General features: G+C 45.1%; 2 protein-coding genes across 8 annotated transcripts in view; one reads left to right on the top strand and one right to left on the bottom strand.

Moving 5' to 3' along the window:
• AdoR (Adenosine receptor) overlaps positions 1 to 9,060 on the top strand; it is a 94,327-nt gene extending 85,267 nt beyond the window's left edge. The window contains exon 2 of the mRNA XM_084598719.1: positions 6,604 to 9,060. Within this exon, the coding sequence (XP_084454845.1) occupies positions 6,604 to 7,458 (855 nt within the window). The 3' untranslated portion in view covers positions 7,459 to 9,060. The remainder of the gene's footprint in view (positions 1 to 6,603) is intronic.
• A 4,886-nt stretch (positions 9,061 to 13,946) lies between these two features.
• The window catches only part of LOC146196995 (uncharacterized), a 146,935-nt gene continuing 141,174 nt past the window's right edge, over positions 13,947 to 19,707 (bottom strand). For 6 of the 7 annotated variants that reach the window (XM_084598715.1, XM_084598716.1, XM_084598712.1 and 3 more), the window contains 3 exons: positions 18,432 to 18,896; positions 17,115 to 17,266; positions 13,947 to 15,499 (listed from right to left, as the gene is read on the bottom strand). In XM_084598715.1, coding sequence (XP_084454841.1) covers positions 15,467 to 15,499; positions 17,115 to 17,266; positions 18,432 to 18,896 — 650 coding nt within the window. In that variant the 3' untranslated portion in view covers positions 13,947 to 15,466. The remainder of the gene's footprint in view (positions 15,500 to 17,114; positions 17,267 to 18,431; positions 18,897 to 19,707) is intronic. The other variant, XM_084598714.1, reaches the window with a different exon arrangement.

Here is a 19,707-nt window from a genome sequence, read left to right as displayed (position 1 = left end):
CCAGTATCGCTTCTTTAAGCCGACATGTCAGCACAGTAATAAATCGCTCCCAGTTGGAATGCGATTTCCTGGTATCGCCGATCAATTCGAGATTCTGCAGGCTTATCCACGTGCGGTGCCCTTCAGCGCTGGCTGGGCCTCCTAGAGTTTCCAGTGGAGAACGTCGACCTCACTGCTTTCAAACGAAATGCCGCCCTTTTGTACCAAAGTTAGCCATGCGGAAGTACGCCATACAATGCCGACCAGGCAGGAAAACATTCTGGGCAAATACCCTTTCATCGAGCTCCTAACTTCACAAAGCAGTGGCATCTCTTGTTTCTAAACCTACGTATAAGTATCGAAAGGCTTGTGCTCAAAACAGCAACAAGAAAAGCGTTGCTTCATGAACCACGGTTTCGAGCAGTGCGGAAAGGGTTGAAACAGAAGCCGCCCTTAGAGCTCTGAAAATGAGTTCTGCCTGGGGGGCACAAATAAACTGCCAGAAAAAAAAAAGAAAAAAAAAAAAAAAAAAACGGGCCTTTGCCGGCAGCTAGATCGCACACCAAAAGGGAAGTTAGCTGTCATGAAAAACAGGCCGGTCACAAGCACGGGCGCTTGAATCATGGAAAGCAGACAAGAAAAAGCGGAAGCTTGGCCTCGTTGTTTTTAAACAGTGCCATATGCACGACGAAGCTTCAATATTCTCTCGGAGAGCTTCTGCGAAACTGTTTCGCCCTATAAATAAACTAGTGCAGTTTAGGAACGTTGAATAAAGTCCCTTTTTTTTTTTTTTCTAGAAAGCTGTTTTCATATCTTTTTCCTACAAGCCTTCACTTCTGCTGGGTCGAAATATTGTGAGCAATGGGCTATGAGCTTCGTTCTTCAGTGCATATATATTCATAGAGAAAAATTTAGATTTCAAAATAAAAGCTTTGCAATGCATTGTTCATTTGCATTACCGACTCAAGCAACAGGTGCATCACAAGTGTCATACCATCATCAGCAAGTAGTTACCATAATCTTAATCTTTCATCCTTACTTTGCTCGCACTTATGTGTGCAACTACAGTTTTCGCGCACTATGGTCTTTCCAGTTGTGATGTATGGATGCGAGAGTTGGACTGTGAAAAAGGCTGACCGCCGAAGAATTGACGCGTTTGAATTGTGGTGCTGGCGAAGACTCTTAAGAGTTCCTTGGACTGCCAGAAGATCAAATCAGTCGATATTGTCGACCATAAACCCTGACTGCTCATTGGAGGGTCAAATTCTAAAGTTAAAGCTCAGCTACTTTGGTCATCTGATGAGAAGAGAGGAGTCGCTGGGGAAAGATTTAATGTTGGGAAAGGTTGAGGGTCGCCGGAAAAGGGGTAGGCAGCGAACGCGATGGTTAGATGGCATTCTCGAGGCATTGCAGATGAAGCTATGTGATGTTAAGAAGATAGTGAGAGACCGGAAAGCGTGGCGTGACATGGTCCATAGGGTCACGAAGAGTCGGACACGACTGAACGCCTGAACTGAACTGAATTGAACATCGCAATACATTGTCCGGTCCAGTGCATTCCCCCCCTTTGAATAGAAATATTTCATAACCTCTTTATTTACTGTTCCTTCGCACACTATTATAAGCATTAGTCAAGAGTTGAATTACCAGCAGCCATACAACTTGTTATATATTCATTCTTGCATTTGCGACCGTGTCAGGGATATTTTAGAACTATTTATTATTTATGATTACCCTGAGGGTAGAAACATTACTGATGGGCGTGGGTTGGCTACAAAACAAAAACAAACTGTGCGGAGCTGAAAAAGTCATAAAAGTAATATACAAGTAATAATTAAATCCGTATATTACAGAGAAAATATCCATTACTATGTGCGCATTAATTCACGCGACAAAAGACAATAACAAAATGTCATAATACAATATTTAATTTTAAGTATCGTAATAAAATATGCAATCTCAATTTCGCGACAAGTTTTTGGATACACGGTGTAGTGAAATGAACTAATAAATGAACATAGAGAAAAGTGAGCAATTGTTTATACGATACTGACGAAAATTTGTAGGGTGTACATTGCGCACGACTGACTGGAATAATAAAAATTCATTGATAGCTGCAATAGAAGAGGTGGTTCCAGCTTTTCGATGTGCAAAGTATTAATGGATCGAAGAAACATTTGGCATTTATTGGAATTATGGCAACTTTGTGAATGATCCAAGCGAGATGATATATATGAAGGAGGAGTAGGCAATTTATTGCATCGATCCTCATGGCAAAACATCTTACGAAAGAGGCGTATACGCGTGAGCTTTTGACGAAATGCGAAACCTAACAGGTTAAAATTAGATTTTATGGTGGATAAGCCTTTAGTGCTGCGATAATTGGAGATGGAGTGAGTTGCACTGTTTTGCATAATTTCTAGCTGGTTAATGAGGTGTCTATTTAGTTCTTCCATATGATCAAAGACAGTAGATATGTCTTGTATCCTCAACCCAGCAGATATAAGGGAGTTCAGGTCGGACGATATCAGCTCGGCAGATTGGCGTCTCCTGCCATCCCCCTTCCGCTTCCCTATCAGTCTTGGCAGTCTCCCTGTTTACGGAGAAATGTGTGCATTTTGTCAGCGAAAGTTTAGGGCGAGCCAAATCCACTGACATCTTTTGATAATGCAAACATGTCTGGCCTGACGCAACAGTGTCCAGAGACAGGAGCTGTAGTTAGCAGAGGACAGCTAATAAATGTGCACACGGATCTAGTCACTTCTGCACTAGGTTAGCAAAATAGAAAACTTGTGAACATCTCATTTGCACAAGATCGTTTTTAGTGTTTTTGTGTCGTGCAACTTGGTCACTTCATGAGCAACAAAATGCGCTTTATGTATGTTTGCTGAAAACGCGAAGTCTCATTGATTTCTCTTGGCCACTTTTCTAGTTATTTTTTCTTCTCTACCCACGCTGGGGAAGGGGGGGGGGGCTGTGGAGAAAAATAAGAGAAAGAAATGCTCAGCGGTCGCTGTGAGAGACATCTGTCTTTCCAAGGGTGGAAGGAACCCCACAGAGTGTCCCGTTTGAGACCATGACTAATTGAAGGCGCCTAAAATAACTAAAATAAATCATTAGGGCCTTGTGCCGTCGTCTCTTCCGCCGTCGCAAGATGAGAATAAGGAAATGTTGTCTTTCCGCTTCCTGTAAAATGACTCTGTTGTGAAATTTATTCTGCCAGTGAGATTATCAATCTCGGAGACCACGGCTTAGCTCTGGGGAGAGGGATAGTTTCCAAAACTGCCCTTTGGCTGGAAGCTTGCCAGCAGAATTATTATTTCGAAAGAGGTGGAAATTAAAAAAAAAAAAAAAAGCGGTTCGAGCCAGTATGTCATCCACCATTTTGAAATGGACACCAGTACAACTTGTTGCTGGGCAAGTTTGTTCTTTCCTATCGCACAATGTGCCATATGCAACAGAAGATGGGTAAGAATAAGATGCAGATAATGAAGAAAAAATGCGAGCGACACTTGAGCTCCACGTTTAGATGGCATGACGCCGTAGCGTAGGCTGCAATCTGACTTATAAAGCTTCATTTCAACCAAGCCGTAAGAATGTGCCTTGCTTTGCCTAGGAGCCGACAGCCTGACATGGCATCAAGCAGCACGGTAAGGTTGATTGTTATTCCACCTTCCCACCTTAAGTGAACAACCTGAGTTGGCAGCTTCTCCCAACTTTATGATATCATGTTGTCTCGTTAAGTCGCACAAATCACCGAGGAATTAGTGCTCGCCATGTCATCTGCCAGCTACCACCTGTCACCGTCATGTCCTTGATTTTTTGTTCACAACGTCGACGCCGTCACCGACCTCGACGACCGTTTTTCAGCCTAACGTCGATGAACGAGAGGCTATAGGGTGGGACTTGAAAGGCTCCTCAGTGAACGAGCAGACAAATGTGATGGTAATATAATTGTTGGGGAAGCTAGGCTACGGCTCAATTAAACCATTCGCCGAAAAGAGCAGGGAAAACAGGGGGGAGCAGCTGCTCCCCCTTTAGGCATGTTTGAATATTTTGTTCAACGATCTTCTTGCATCTGACTGCTTTGCTCGCGGTGCCGACTAATGGTGAGCTTGCAAAGCAAATCGAAAGGCTTGAAGCTAAGTTCAATGCAAAATTAAACGAACTTTTTGACCGGCTTGTGACGAATTTCAAGAAAAAGTTGATGGAGCTCTCGATGTCAGTGGCCTCAATACAAAAGTTTATAGAGTGGAGGCGAGCCTCTTTTCTATCAACTCTGATGTTCACCATACTAATGGAGATGTTCCCCAATCTTGTTGAAGGCATGGGCGACCGACATATTGATCTCGCCGCCTCGAATAAACCCCTAAAAGCTGATAATGAGACTCTCCGAAAAAGAGTGATAGATCTCGATCAATACTACCGACTAAGCAATGCTGAGATCAAGAGAGTGCCTTACACACAAAACGAGGACCCTCACTTTTATGTTCATGAACGGATTACTTCCAATGCCAAAATTACCAGTGGCCCGTTTCCGCGATGCAGTTTTACTCGCTTTTCCTGCCGAAATAATTCATAACTATCGAAGCCTAGCACTAATTATGGTAAATTCACAATTTGTCTGCCTCATTTTTGTGGAATTCATTACCATTCAATATAAATCAATTGTCTACAATTTATGCTTTAAACGTAGTTTTCGTACTTTTCTTCTATCGTGCTAATCAACGTTTTTGTTTCATTGATAAGAGCATACGGAAAACATAATAACTTGTTTTCCTCGGTTTGTGCATTTATATAACATGTTTTAAAATTTGCTTATGTTTCGTTCTTATTTAGTTTATATTGTGCTTGCAAGTGTTTTATAATTACGTTACGTAACAGTTTCGGTTTCACCCGCTGTTATGTCAATATTTTTTACATGCTTCTAACAGGAGGTCCCTTATATGAGCCTGTGGTCTTAGTACCTCCTTCTGTACTTATATAATATTTATAACCAATAATTGCTCATTGAATAAATTAATTCTAAATTCCAATTCTGCATCCGTGCATCCGATAGAGCTGAGCCCATATTTCGAGTTTGCGTCGTTATCGAAGTGTCGCTATCTCACGTTACCTCGAGTCATGTGATTGGTGAAAACGCCGGAACATGATGTTGACACCTTTTCCGTTTCCGTAGCGGTAACACCCGGTTCCGGCGTTTCGACCAATCAGATGACTCAAGGTCCCGTGCAATAGCGACACTTCGATAACGACGCAAACTCGGAATACGGACCCTGCACTGAGGAACCTGTGCCTTACGTGTACCCTTCAATTGTAAAACCTACGCCTTCACGAAAGCTCAATACGTTCCGTTAAGCACATGAAGTGTGGCTGTTTCCTGTCAGCCACAAGTGATAGTGGGCGCCGGTTTTCCGGCATAGCCAAGTTTTCCGAAAAACCTGGCTGCGCACAGCTAATTACACCGGGAATGCCCACAAAAGATGCCACCTATAAGTTCTAGGTGCAGGTGATCCACATTGAGGGCGCTGCTGAGGAGTTTGTTCGTTGGAGAAAGTCAGGGTGCGGCAGTACGTGCAGTCTTATGTGTCAACCTAATTTCAGGATCATGCTTTACAGAGAACAGGTGAAAGAAAAAGAGGCGTTTAAACTAGACCTCTAGTGTAAGAGTTAATATGAGCACCCAAGAACAGGATCCTTTTGACGGTGCTGTATGATAACCGCTTACACAAATGCACCACTTGCTTCTTTGTTTGGTGGATCAGATGAGCTGTAGGTAGCCCTCCTCTTTTCACATGAGTATCAGCTTGACTTAGACAGGCAATTATGTCCTGTTTCAAAACACCGCATCAGTTTTGTAGGCTGTTCCATTGAGTGTTCATTGGAACAACTCTCAGTTGTGCAGAGACATAACTGCCATAATACCCCACCGTGGTGGTGCAGTGAATAGGCGCGCTCAACTGCTGTAGCCAAGGGTGCAGGATCGAATTCCGGCCGCGGCGGCCACTTTTGTATGAAGCTTTTTTTATAGCCATAGTCACATTGGGACGTTAAATCCCACAAACCAAAACTCAACTGCCGTAGTCATGAATTTCAGGAGACCTGCTAAGTTGGACCAATAAAAATATTGAACAACATCATGGCATCATGGCATCAGAGCATGGCATCAAGCGTGCTCTGAACTTAACGTCCGTATCATACAATGCACTTTTTGCCATGAAATTACAAAGATATCATTCAGTCTAGAGAATTATGTTCGCTTGCCGCCATTTCAAACGCCGCTCTGGACGTGCACAAAAAGTACCCTTAACGCCAGAGTTTATCATACATCATATGTGTCAATGTTTGGTGAAAGTGTCAGAAACACATGTTCTGTTTAAAACTACGATCAGTTTGCGTTTTTTTGTTCAATGCAGAATCCATTTCAACTTGTTAACTGAAAATGAAACATCGCGCAGTAATAAGGGATTGACCGTGGCAGATCTGTGTCAGCCCTTCTGTAGCAGGAAGTATTTGGTTGATTGTGAGCGCCTCTCCCTTCATTTCCTTCCCAATGAAAATTATATTGGCCGTTCTAATATCTCAAAGCAAATATTTGCGTGTTTTTTCATCTCTTCTTTGCAGCTCCGGCAGATAACCGTGTTCGGGGACACCTTGCGGACCGATCACGAAGGGACGCCGTCACGGGGAGGCGGAAACAACAACCGGTCCGACGAAGCACTGTGCAGCTCAGTGCTGAAGGACACACCCAACCTGAGCGAACCAGTGCGGGGTCCACATATTGAACCAGGTATACACGAGCCGAGCCCACAGAAGACACCGATCGGCTACAAACAGAACGGGCTAGCGCACGCTAACGACAACAACCAGGACACTGTCGCTGGCCACAACGGAACACACTACAAGAAGAACAAGAGACACAGCGATACACACGACGGGGTGAGATCAACCAAGCTGGGCAACGGACACGTCAAAGATCTCGGAAATGTCAAGAGTGACCACGGCGAGAGATGCAGTGGGAGTTCCCAAGGTGGTCGCCGGGTCCACCGTTGCAACAGCGACTGTTCCCACTGTTTCCCGCTGCACCTGAGCCACCACCACAGTCAGCAGCACAAGCGCGAAGTGCGCACCGCTAAGGCCTTGCTCTCCATCGTGCTTTTCTTCATGATCTGCTGGTTCCCGCTGTACACACTCAACTGTGTCAAGGCGTTCTGCCTCAACTGCGACCCACCTCACTGGCTCTTCGACTTCCTCATCATACTTTCGCACACGAACTCGGCCTTGAACCCGCTGCTGTACGCGTACCGCATGAGCGACTTCCGCGACGCCTTCAAGAGGCTGCTGAGGTGCAAGTCGCCGGCGCCACTGGCTGACTTCTTGCTTTTCTACCGGAACGTCGGCACGTCCCCCGTTCATAGGGCTTCGGAGGAACACTGCCATCGGGTCGCTGTCGCCGAGAGTGCGCCGCCTGCGCTGTGAGGATGCGCGGATGTCTTTCTACCCCGAAAGTGCGCGAGTTACTCTCGTTATCCGAACTGTCCGCATTTAGGACACCAGAAAGTGGCCAAAGACTGGCATGGTACATAACGAGGGCAAACCATGATAGGTAGCTGTGGCGCGTAAAGATAGAATGTGTGAGAACGGCACAGAGGTGATAAGTACAACTGAGTTGCGCGAGAATCACCGAGAGTGAAGCCATGACAGGTTCGCAGTCGTAACAGTAACTTCTAATCCGCCTAGAAGTCACAACCTGCTCATAGCTGCACCATGAAATTTTACAGCGTTTATGTACTGTCATGACAAATTAACGCGTGCATGCGTTCTTGACTCCCATATTCTGCTCTCGAGGAATGACGGTAAACTGTCCTGACACTTTTAAAGAACTTTGATGTGTCGCGTGGTCAATGATGAATGTGTAAAAACAAGAGATCCAAGTTTTTTCTGTTGGGACGTGTGGGAACCACGCAAACGTGGACCATTTCCACAGGGTATTTCTACTCATTGTTTGTGGATATATGTGCTGGTATATGCGTGTATCTTCAGCAGTATACATTCTACTTAAAGCATCAAAACGACTGACCAAAACATGCTTCGGGCACGCGCACTGGTTAAGCATGATGAGTGCTTGTGGACGAAGAAGAGTGTTACTTAAAATAATTGTCTATTTTACGAAGGCGTATTAAAAAGCAGGTGCAAGTGTTTGATGATTAAATGACTGTAAACGGCTATGATAAGTACTCAACTATTAGCCATATAACACGTGTTGTACATCACATTCTATGGTGTATTTCTCGTGAGGAGCTTACAGCCAGTAACCCTGAGCGTGCGCGTGTTACCTCACGTTGCAGTGTTATCATTGTTGTCTCTTTGTAACTAAGTACTCTGTGGCAACTATAAGAGGTGGTAATTACAGTTGCCGTGGGGACAAATGGTGTTGAAAACAGGCCAAAGAAAGTGAAAGAAGGCATGAGAACAAGAAGAGCTTTCGTATAGGAGAACAGAATTGTTAGCTCAAAAACATCAAGACATCAAGCATCAAAGATTATGAAACATTCGCTGAGGTAATTGTGATAGGATTCACCGAGTGATCATAAAGTTGCGTTCCTCAGGTAAAACAAAATCCATCACTGTTTTCATCACTTTTTATGCACGACACTTCGCACATCCCGCATTTGTGCAATATTAAATCATTATAACTATACTGTCATCGCGTATGTCATCATATACCACCTGTGTACGTACGCCAGTGCAAGCGCATTGTGCATATGTTGATCTCTCGTAAATTGTCTCCCTGAACTTCAAACACAGTTACGCCAATATTGTACGGGTAGCACATTGTTAATGTCTGTTTTGTGTCCATCATCGTAGCTTGATTGTGATGCACCACCTTGCGACCCCATTTTTCTGTAATTTAATGTTCATGTGTCATCCAGTTACTTAATGAGTAAAAGGAATGAGAATGCGAAAAATAAGAATGGACAGCAAGCAACTAATTTGTACAATATGTGAATTTTTATAAAGCTGTTTTGTTGCGGTCAGCATGACTATGTTGTACCTCGCGTTTCCATTAAAGCTCTTATCGTGCACCCAATCTTGTTTGTTAATTTTGCGGAGGAACTGTTTCGGCAACGTAAGTACACCCTTCAATTTGTTTGCCCTGCTTTGAATAACTGTGTTCATTGCTTTAAAAAAAAAATTACAGGATTCACTTACCTCGGCTTAAGAGCTTATTGGCGAAAGTGCTTCCTCCTCCTTCCCTTCTACCTCTTCTTTTCGTTCTCTGTTTTGCATGTTTGTGCAGTTAATATAATTTCATTACTTTCTTTTTTGGCTTCCCCACCAGCGACATCGGCATCTCAGGACTCTTCTCATAGATATGCGAGAATGAAGGCCTAGTTTCACGAAAGGAGAAATTATGTCGACCTCATAAACTACTGCGACTTCTTGCTTACACATCTCCCGGAATCTCGCAGAATCTTTCTGACAAATCTCGCGGACATAACTCGCAAACGCGAGATATTCACCGTGAGCGTAGAAAGGCTTTCACCCTAAAGAATCGTTTTTTTTTTTTTTACACATTCAAGTGACACGCCTCTCTATATGCAAGGCGTTCCCACTTAACACCTCTCAATAACACAGTTTCGCCATATTTGAACTATCGCACGATGCACGACTTTTGTTAAAGGCAGGTGAGCTTGCAACAGCTTAAGAAACTAGCAAGGACGGTAAGAAACAAACAGTCAAACATGGCCTAGAGGAACGTTCTTGTGGGCTAGTTGGTTCATGTTTCAAAGAACGTTTGAAACGGCACTACAAGACCACGACAAAGGCGAAAGAACGACTGCACTACCACCGGCGCAGGCTTCAGCACCTTTGATATTGTATACAGTGTTCTATACATTCTAGAAGTAGCCCACAGGTCTAACAGAGAGACTCTAATGGCATGAGTGATCATCATAGTCGCGACTGTGCACATGCCAGTACCGTATTCTCGCGTTATGTCTGAAGCGCAGGATAGTCTAATCACAGGTTGAAGCACTTTTCGGTCATCTTGTACCATCCTGGAACCATGAGAGAAGAATATCAAAAGTGCTGAAGTCTGCACCTGCAGTGTTGTGCTCGTACCTTCCCCTTCTTCGCCGTCTTGTAGCGCAGTTTTTCATTTCTTTGAATTAAACATGCCCACATTTGAAGTGCAAATGAATATGAGATTATTTATTGATTGATTAGCCTTGTTAATAGCTCTTACGTTCTCCTGAGCAGTAATACGTTTTAGAGCGCATCTCTTTGGCGCTCGTTACTGCGTTTCGAGTCTACGTCGCCGTCGGCGTCGCCGTTGTCCCTCGTAACCAGCAACAGATTAGGAAGTAACGTAATCGTGGGAATGGTTTTTCATTAGGCTTGCTTTATGTGGAAAGTCGTCACCAGGGGATAAAACTGTCTCCATAGGACGGCTTGTTTGCTTATTTAAATGTACCTGAGCATAGTTTATATTACTTAAGGGCTTTGTAAGAAGGTGTCTGTCCAGTAAAAAAAGATTGAGTACAATATAAACGTATAACAACAGTCCGGCTTGAGAAAAAAAAAAGGAGCAATCCATAAGATAGCACCTTTACTTTCAAGTCCGACTTCTTTGTACCATATCTACCGACGACCCACAACATGTTATAAAGAGAAAGGACGCGCTTCTGAAAGCACTACCAAACTTATCAGTGAAGTTCCTAATAACCCAGTATCTTCAACCAAGACATTCTCACCTGTTATATCCTTGAATTGAATCCAACTTTGAAACCCCAGTGCAAGAGTACACAAGGCAGTCGCGGGAAAGTTCCGTTCGGCTGTAGTAAATCCTGTCGTGCAGTGCTTAAGGTTCCGTCTAATTGCCAAAAAGCGGCTCTGTACGTGCAACCGCATCGCAAAAAAGCAGTATATGCGTCAGAAGAGAGCAGAACTGTCAGGGGTCGGTGCATCGAGTGCATATAGTCGTGACCTTGCGCTGTTCCGCCATGATCCCGCCTTGTCATGGGGCATTCCAGGATTATCGGGGCAGATAAAGACACGCTGGCGTCTGAAGCTTTAAGCGACTGGTTTTCACTGCCCTTACTGGAGTGCAGAAAGTAATATGGGCGGCGACGAATCCAACTGCGCCTGCATAGTCCTGCGTGTATTAGGGAGTACTTTTCTCAGAGTGCGCTTTTTTCTTTCTTTGCAGTCTAAACTCAGTCCGCAAATCTATCGGGCGCCTTTGAAACGTGTCTTGACAGCATTTTGACATGCCATGAGCGACGGAAATCGACGGCAAACTTGTGATAAAGCGCTGCCAGATTCGGGCCCTCTGCAATACTCACAACAAAGCGTCAACGCTGGCTCGGAGATAAGCGCTAGCCCTGCAGACGGCGCTAGAAATTCGCGCTGTCAGCGGCCACTGACGATTTTATCCGCCACCATGCAGCAAAGCGAAACTATGTCGTGAGCAGAGCAGAAAAGGCGAATCTGGCAGCGTTTTTCCCAGTCGAGGATGAGGGTGCTGTAATTGCTGCGCACTAGAGCTCATTGAAGCGTATTGTCGCGTGGTATTTTTTAAACTTTGTGACTCATTTTTTTTTTCGAGTAAAAAGAGCTACGCTGAGGTTACCTTGATGGTAACATCTGGGACGGAGCATTTTGTGGCGCTCGACAACTTTCCTGTTCAGCCTTAGCGTTCAGAATGATGTTTGAAATATAGTTGACGTAGAATAATCATTTAAATGAGCACAGTGAAGAAAATATTACTGCGGTTTTGCATGTGTTCTGTTTCCATTTCATTTCGATCAGGAAGAGCGTTTAGGATGTATTTTTTCTTTGTTTAATATTGGCCCATCTTAGATGGGACACCCTGTACATAAGCCACATCGCCTTTCAGGCAGTCGCAGAGCTTGTCAGCACTAGACTTTCTTCGTGTACGCTGTACAACGCAGCAGAATGGCAATAGCAAGGATTGAAATAATGACCACTGACATAAAATTCAGCCACGAACAGCCCTTGCGCTTCTCTCTGACAGCGGAAAGGAATTAACTGACGGCGACTAGAAACGTATGCTGCCCAGGAATAGTACTAGCGTGCACAAAAAGATGTTGCTTTTCCCCAGCGTGAGAAATGAAAGTCGGAGTAAGATACTACAGGCCGCAAACTTCCTAAAATATTATTCGGGCTGATACTGATGCCAGATGCGCACAGTGGCAAGAATTCGTTCTCTGGTACATAAAATGCTGCTGCGCTTCAGCGTCACGTACGTGCTTTGCGTAATTTGTGATGTCTCCCAATCAGAAAAGTACTCAGCTGCATCACCTCGCTGCCTGCCACGTTGTCTCAATTACTTAAGCATTTGTTTTAGAGAGCACAAGGTCATCGGTTCAACCCATGGCATCGGTGGCAGCGTTTCCGATGGAGGCGAGAAGCAAAAGACAACCGCATGTTTTGTGACATCACCGCATGCTATAGAAGACAGCGGATAGTCGAAATCAATCTGGAACGCTCCTAAACGGCTCCCAACATAGCTCACGATACCTCCCCCACCTCGCCGCAAACACACACAAACGCCACAATCCCCTAACTTTGCCACTTAAAAGTGTGCGGTTGGGCCAGCAGGCTACGGTCACATCCCGCTCTAGTCAGCCCGCTAAATGTGAGGCTTGATAACAGAGCCTTTACAGTGACCCAGTCACATTTGTGGGCGATTCCTCTGCCCGAGGGATGCGCACGACAAATACACAGCGGGCCGTGTAACAAACATCTTTAATCTCACAGGGGTCGTCGAAGGCGGTGCTAGGTCGTCGTCCGGGTTGCTGCAGCCTGCGGGTCGTCTTCCGTGGAGAAGCGCCAGGCGCGAAGCAGGAGCGAAGCAGGAACGAAGAGAGGGCGAGACGGCGGCGCGTGCCTTCTTTTATAGCCCCCTCGCGCGGGACCGGTTATCCCCGAACGAGCGGGGAGAGGGAAACAGGCAGCGCGCAGGGAGCATTGGGAAGTGGCGCGGCCTTCGAATGCGCGGCGAGCCACGGGCCCTACACATTTTATGTAGTTTATTCTTCGACGCCTGCGAATAATCTGCTAAACAGTCCATCTGATATAACTGATAGTTTCCCACTTTGGCCAAAACAGTGGGCGTTGTTAGCTTGAAAGTGACTATAAGGAAAAGAAAATTCAGTTGTCAAGAATGTTATAATTCTCTCTCTCCCTGGCCCATCTCATTGTCGGCGCCTAATTGCTTAACGTCCTACTGATTATAAATCCTAGTGATTGCTACACGTTTCACCTTCAGACCGCAAAGCGTTTAGACTAATCTTCAACACCTCCAGATTCGAGGTCTCTCATTGTAAGGCGCAAATGATACTCGGTGTTAATGCAGAACTAAAACGAGTGCAAATGTGGGCGATTCAAGGGCGATGCAAGAGATCTTAAATTTTGCAGCCAACTGTATACCAGGCATCTTTAAAACGTATGCGAATCATCTTGCAAGGTGCCTTGTAACCCGAAATTGACGAACCAATGCTATGCACCTTGTCATATCTAGAAAAGAAGTGGCAGAATATGCGAATAATGTTTGGCAAAATTACTTGCAGATGTTTATTAGCTGCCCTCATCGGCTAGCTATAGTATGCAGACGTTTTGCGTGTCGCATCAGACATATTCTAGATATGTATCAGATGTACTACACCTCATCCCACCGAATGTTGACATATTCTTAAGGCGCAAATTTATGGCGTAGGGCAGAAATATTTCCAGTATATCTAATCACGTCTGAGTGCTGTCAACATCTTACCTGACTACCCCTTCGGGCTTTGTGTGGATGTTGCTAGCATGACTTTTCTTTTTCTTTTTTTTTTGCAATCAGCGCTGCAAAATTACGAGCCTGCCCCTCGAAGACGAGCTCGTTGTGAGGAGCAACTGTGCATTTAATAAGCAACCGATCACGCAAGCAACGTCATTCAGAACAGGTCATTTATTTCTCGTTCTTTCGTCTGAGCACCAAACACTGCACAAGTAAGCGCTATGCCCCGTTCACTCCTGACCATTCAACAACGTACCTTTCGTACGTGGTTCAAGAAAAAGACAACACATTGCAGGAATATGCATTCCAGGGCTCTGTAAGACAATCGATAGCTTTTAAGGGCTTCTGGTTAAACAATTATAGCTTTCCGACGCATATGGATTGAACAAAAGGCGCACACTAAACAGATGAAAGCGTGGAAAAAGTATACTTGAAAACTACAAGCGAGAATGCACATATATTATTTCTCATAATAATTTACATCTATATACAGAAAAAAAGTTCGCAAGGAGACACACAAGTGCTAATATATGTAGAGAAGGCATACTTCTCATTTTCACTTCGGACATGCGCTAGTGCGCTCATTATCAAGCCACAACCAGTTAATACATTCCATAGGGCAGCGTAATGGCAGACCGGTAGCCCATGGTATGTATCTGTCAGAATGATTCCCGAAGAATGCGGGAAAATGCAACTGATATCAAGACGCAACAACGGCAGTGATATGCTATACCCAAAATAAAGAAGGAGCGAAGAAGTAATTAAGTCTAAGGCAAGCAAAGTAAGAAAGGCTATGTTCATTGCTAGACGCGGGCAGATTGTATCAAAGTTTGAGGGGGCTCAACAAGTCAAAACCAGGAGCAGAAAAACACACAGGCCTAAACAAAATAGTACAGAAAAAAAGTCTGAAAAGAAGGCGAGGATGACAAGGTGACTCATTCTTTCTACGCATGCAGCGCCATCTTCCCGTCGCCGAAGGAAAGAACGCACATCCTACCACAGCCGCGCAAATTCAAAGCACTTTCCCTTTTGCGAATGGTAGCAAGCAACCATAACTGGTTCATAACTGTGAACTGCTAAATTATAACCTCGCCTTGTAGCTCTAAACAAAGGAGATGAAATAAATTGCTGTCTCATCAGACGTTTTTCCTTTTCATGCATAACCAGTGAATGTAGCGTGAAAAGGTAATCTTCGTTCCCAAATTCCTGGAGGTTGCAAAAGAAAATGAAATCACAAGAATTTGCGCCGACACTACCCGGCGCGTTAAAGCAGTATAATCCTTGATTTCTTTCTCTTTGAAATTATTCTACGACTGTCGTCTCCCGCCCCGCTCCCGACATTTTGTCAGTTATGAAACAGGAAATAAAAAGAGAATACGCACAACATTTCTAAGAACAGTTCGTTTTCGCGTGACTTTTGCGAGCCAGTTCTCACAGGAAACGGCTTGCATGAAGTCAGGAGAGACAAGACTGGGGAAAAAAAAAGAGGGCTCAGAGGATGCTTTCTGGGGCGTACGGTTCCTTACATCGAAGAACGGAGCAAACGCAATAACGTCCGTCAAGGTGTTGACGCTTTTGTGGGGCTGGTATGAGCCATCTGGGAACGCCAGCCTGGTGCCGCTATGTTTACATAAATGACTTAGTCATGACGCGCCGAGCTGACGCTTCTCGAGGCAGGAGTCATACCATGATGATATGGGTATCAGGATCGCCCTGCAGATAAGAAAAAAAAAATCATAGGGACGTCTAATAACACTGTGTGGGCAATAAAATAGCAGTAAAAGCATTTGATGCATTTACGCAGGTTTGTATGTTATTTTTTTTATTGTTGCATTTGCGAACCCCTACACGTCTGTTTGCCCACAGCAAGACGTCTCGCTTCAGGTCATCGGTGGTTCCAAATTTCAACCCGGAGAAGTCTGCAAGTGGCTACGAGCAAGCAATGAAGATGCGCCGAAACGTGTAGTTTTGGTTTTAAAGCCAAACGTAAGGTTTCAGTTTCAGTATGATAGAAATGGTTAGTTTTGAATCCAAAACTAAACCAAACCAAACGGGGAAAGGACGGGTTACCATCGTTATGAATTTCATGGTGGTGTCGAGTAACCTCTAGTATCTGTTCCCAGATCTGCACTGACGGAACCATTGTATTTGTGGAATCGTCTGCTGATGGCGATACCACTATTTCGCCTTGTTCTCTTGTCGATTATAAAAGCTTCGTTTGGGACGACAGTGATCTGTTTGTGAGTTGAAATCGGTACGTTATTGATTCAGGCTAACTGGAATTTGTGTTTAGCGATTCTTTAAACCTATGCCGTCAAACTAAACTGAGATTAAACCGTTCCTGCAACTTAAAGCGACTAAGAACCACGATGTTTTTGCTGGTTCTGTCAGCGCATGGAAACAAAAGTTGACAGTAAGGTAGATGGTTGGTCTTTGATACCTGATGCCAGGAGAAGCAAGGTGGCATAACAAGCAGTAAAAAAAAAAATTAACAAAGACAATGCACCCACCGCAGAGTTCGCGGTGATTTTTATTTGCCTAACACTCGGCGGCGCTTTATGCTAACAGTAGCATTTACGATTCATAAATTTAGCATACTGGCCAAATACGCGCTTATGTGAGCAAGCTTATATGGTTCCCTCATGTATTCGCCTGATCCAGTATAATTGCCTTAGTATAATACCTGTTCACAGAAGTCACCAGATAGACAACGTCACATGTAACCTTAGCACGGCCTGTGTAATTTCGGTGAGTGATCCCCTCACTCTATAAATGTAACAATCACCGCCTACCCCCCTTCACCTCCACTTAAGCCGAAGCCGAGGCCTCAGCGAAGGATATTGATGTCCCGCCCACGTTCTGTCGACCTCTCCTTTTCGAATTCCTGGAAGCACACTAACCTGCGGAATGAAAACTTGCCGGCGAAGTCAAATTCAACAACTTTATTTAAAGACTGATGACATAAAAGTGGAATATCCAGGCAATATTGGAAATGCCGATTTGTCGCGTCACATCGCATAATCACCCACCTTTCCTTTTTAAGTTTGTAACTTCGTAAGCGCCTCGTCATATTTGTATGCTATGCTTATTAAGAAGATTCAGTTTTCGAAACATAGAAAAACAAATTGGGGCTTGGGAACAAGTGAATGCTAAAGGAATAAAAGGTCCTCCTATCCCCTATCCCCTATGCCAGTGATAACAGTACACTTAATACTCTAGACGTACTTGAAGGTACTACATGTAGTCTGACGTTGTTCGTTCAGATATTTTTTTCAACAGTACAAGGTTGTTATGGAGCATAGTGGAAACTGGAAGGTGGTGCACTCACGAATCCTCTCCTGCGGCTCCTCCTGGAACGCCCCGCCGCCGGCGCCTCGGTGATGACCGTGGTCAGATACTTCTGGCCATCGCTGGTTTGCTGCACGCTTCTCGTCACGTTCTTGATGGCGGTGCTGGGACGGACCACCACAGACGACTGGTCTACGTATGGACATCCGAAAAAGCGTATATCGTAAGAGCTTCGCGTAGTCCGAAAGTGAACGCAGTAATGGCACTTATAAGGAGCCGAGCGACAGCTGTTCTTTGTTTCGTTTTGTCTGTGTTCCCTTCACTGCTCTGTATCGGTCCATAACCAGCACGAATTAAGCCCATGTGTTGTGACTGTCAAGCAACATATTAAGTTCTTTTTGAGTCTTGCAAGGAGCAGTCTTTTGAAAAGTGAAATGTTTGGAAAGTACGTAACCGTAAAAACAATGAACAAAACCTAACTTCACAGGAGCCGCAGAGCCTAGCAGGTGCGGCAAACAGAGTTTGAGGGACGCAGTCTCATGGCGAAATCCTGGCATTGTGTGAGTGTAAATGGCATTTCGTCGTATATAATGACATTGCTCCTTTTAACAAACACCCCTACAAAATAAAGGTCATTTCAGGCCTCTATTCAAGGACAAAGGAGAAGCGAGCACTATGGATGCATTATAAATACTCCGCATGCGTGAGGGATGCTCGATTCCATAATTTGAAACTGAGCAGCACATATGGACACAACTTCAGGATATTAGCCAGTCCTGTTGACTTGGGGAAGAACTCGTTGGAAGAAAAGGGAGGGGGGGGGGGGGGGGGGCTGTACAGCTACGGGTCAGAAAAAATGATGATCAGCGTAGAGTTCGGAGCGATTAAAGCAAGTTGCTTAGGAGAAAAAAGTTAATTTTACACAACCGAAAGGAGTAGCAATTCTCTCCCTCCACGGCGGAGACATCAGCCGCGCCGTGCAGGAAGGGAGGAAGCTTGGAGTAAAGACAAGGGAGGATGTGGCGCCGTAGTGAAAGCTTCCTAATATTTCGGACAACCAAGGATCTTCAAAGTGTGCTGACATTGCGCGGCAAGCGGGCGCCTTTTTCGGCCCGTAGTCAGGCGCGTAACTGAGACGTCGTGGAGGAGACACCGGGAAGTTAGAGGCGGCAGAGGAAAAGCGAGCAGTAGTAATAAATGTATTGATGCTGATGCGGCGAAGAAAACGTAGCTAATCAGTGATGACGGGCTTGTAAGGATGCAACTTTTCGGAAATCCTCAAGCCATATATACCTTAGTACCACATCGCCAAGTACCAAGCGCCACGCTTGTGCTGGCGAAATCCTTTTTGTCTTACCGTAAATCTCCTCGATGATTTCTCGGACGCCGCCACCCTTGCTGCTGCTGCCGCGCATGATCTTGGTGGTGACTTTCTTCCTAAGCGTCTTGGACGGCTGGCTGCTGTCCACCTTGGTGACGAACTCCACCTCCTTGGTCGAAGTGCGCATCGTGTCTCTGAGGAACGACTCGATGCGGTCGTCCGTCTGCACGCCCATGGCCCGGCCACCGAATCCGCCCTCGAAGTAGCGCCTCTCATAAGACGGGGCAGGCAACACGCCGTTGGGAGTCTGCGTGGCCTGCGACGCCATGGCCTTCTTCGTGGGTCGCGTCCTGGGGCCCAGGTTCGAGTCACTCATGGACTTTGTCTTCTTGAATGGTCCCAGGGGGCTGCGAACGTCACCGTTGCAGTATTCCTTCGTAGCAGCGGCAAGTGTTTGCGCCGTGGTCCTCGCGTGGGCCCCTCGCAGCGTTCCGTCGGGACCTGTTAATTGTGATATAAGCCAGATTACGCTAGATTGTACGCGTTAAGAATCATTTGCCCTTCATCTTGAAACAAGCGAAGCAAACACACAAGAACAATAGGAAAGAGCGTGTTTTTTTGCTATTACTCAAGTTTGCGCGTCTCCTGATAAAAGCCTGAGCGAAGTATATATCGGAAGAAAGGTCGTTTTAATTGTGGCTGTTTCGCCGTTGTTGGAGTCGCTTTATCGAACCTAAGCGCTGCGTTTGTTCCCAGACGTGCCCTTCACGTGAACAGTAACTAGTGCAACGAGGCTAATTGTCACGAAAAAGCTACGCTTTCATGATGAAGGAACGTGCATGGTTTCCATGGGCGTTGGCATTCAGCCTTTCGTCAATGTATCGACGATCACGTCGACATCCAACACACGGAAATACATCTGATCCAGTTAGCGGCAGCGTACAGTTATACAAAGAAAATCGGGAATATCGTGCGGATAAGCGGCGAACAGCAAATGACTGACGTGTTCTCGTAGCCTTTTTCTCGAGAAGATAAATTGAGCGTCGCCAATGTTTCATTATTTTTTGTTTCACAATTGGTACAACTGTACCGAAAAGTTATAGTAAAATCCTCGGTGTCTTGTTCACACGACCAGAAATAAAGTGTAGTTAACAGGTTTCAGTGCCGTGTAGGAGAATGTTAAAAAACATTCCATGGGTTGAAAATGACGTATGCCTCTTGACCACGGCGATCCGTAAGTTTGAAAGGGAACTTTTGTCACCGTGATGATAAAATAGGAGGTTGCGGTAACGAACTCTTATATCTGCACCAC

The sequence above is a fragment of the Amblyomma maculatum genome, chromosome 3, assembly GCF_055883805.1.
Source record: "Amblyomma maculatum isolate TAMU_Amacu chromosome 3, ASM5588380v1, whole genome shotgun sequence".
NCBI lineage: Eukaryota > Metazoa > Arthropoda > Arachnida > Ixodida > Ixodidae > Amblyomma > Amblyomma maculatum.
Note: the sequence above shows the minus strand (reverse complement) of the source record. Positions and strands in the feature narration are given on the sequence as shown.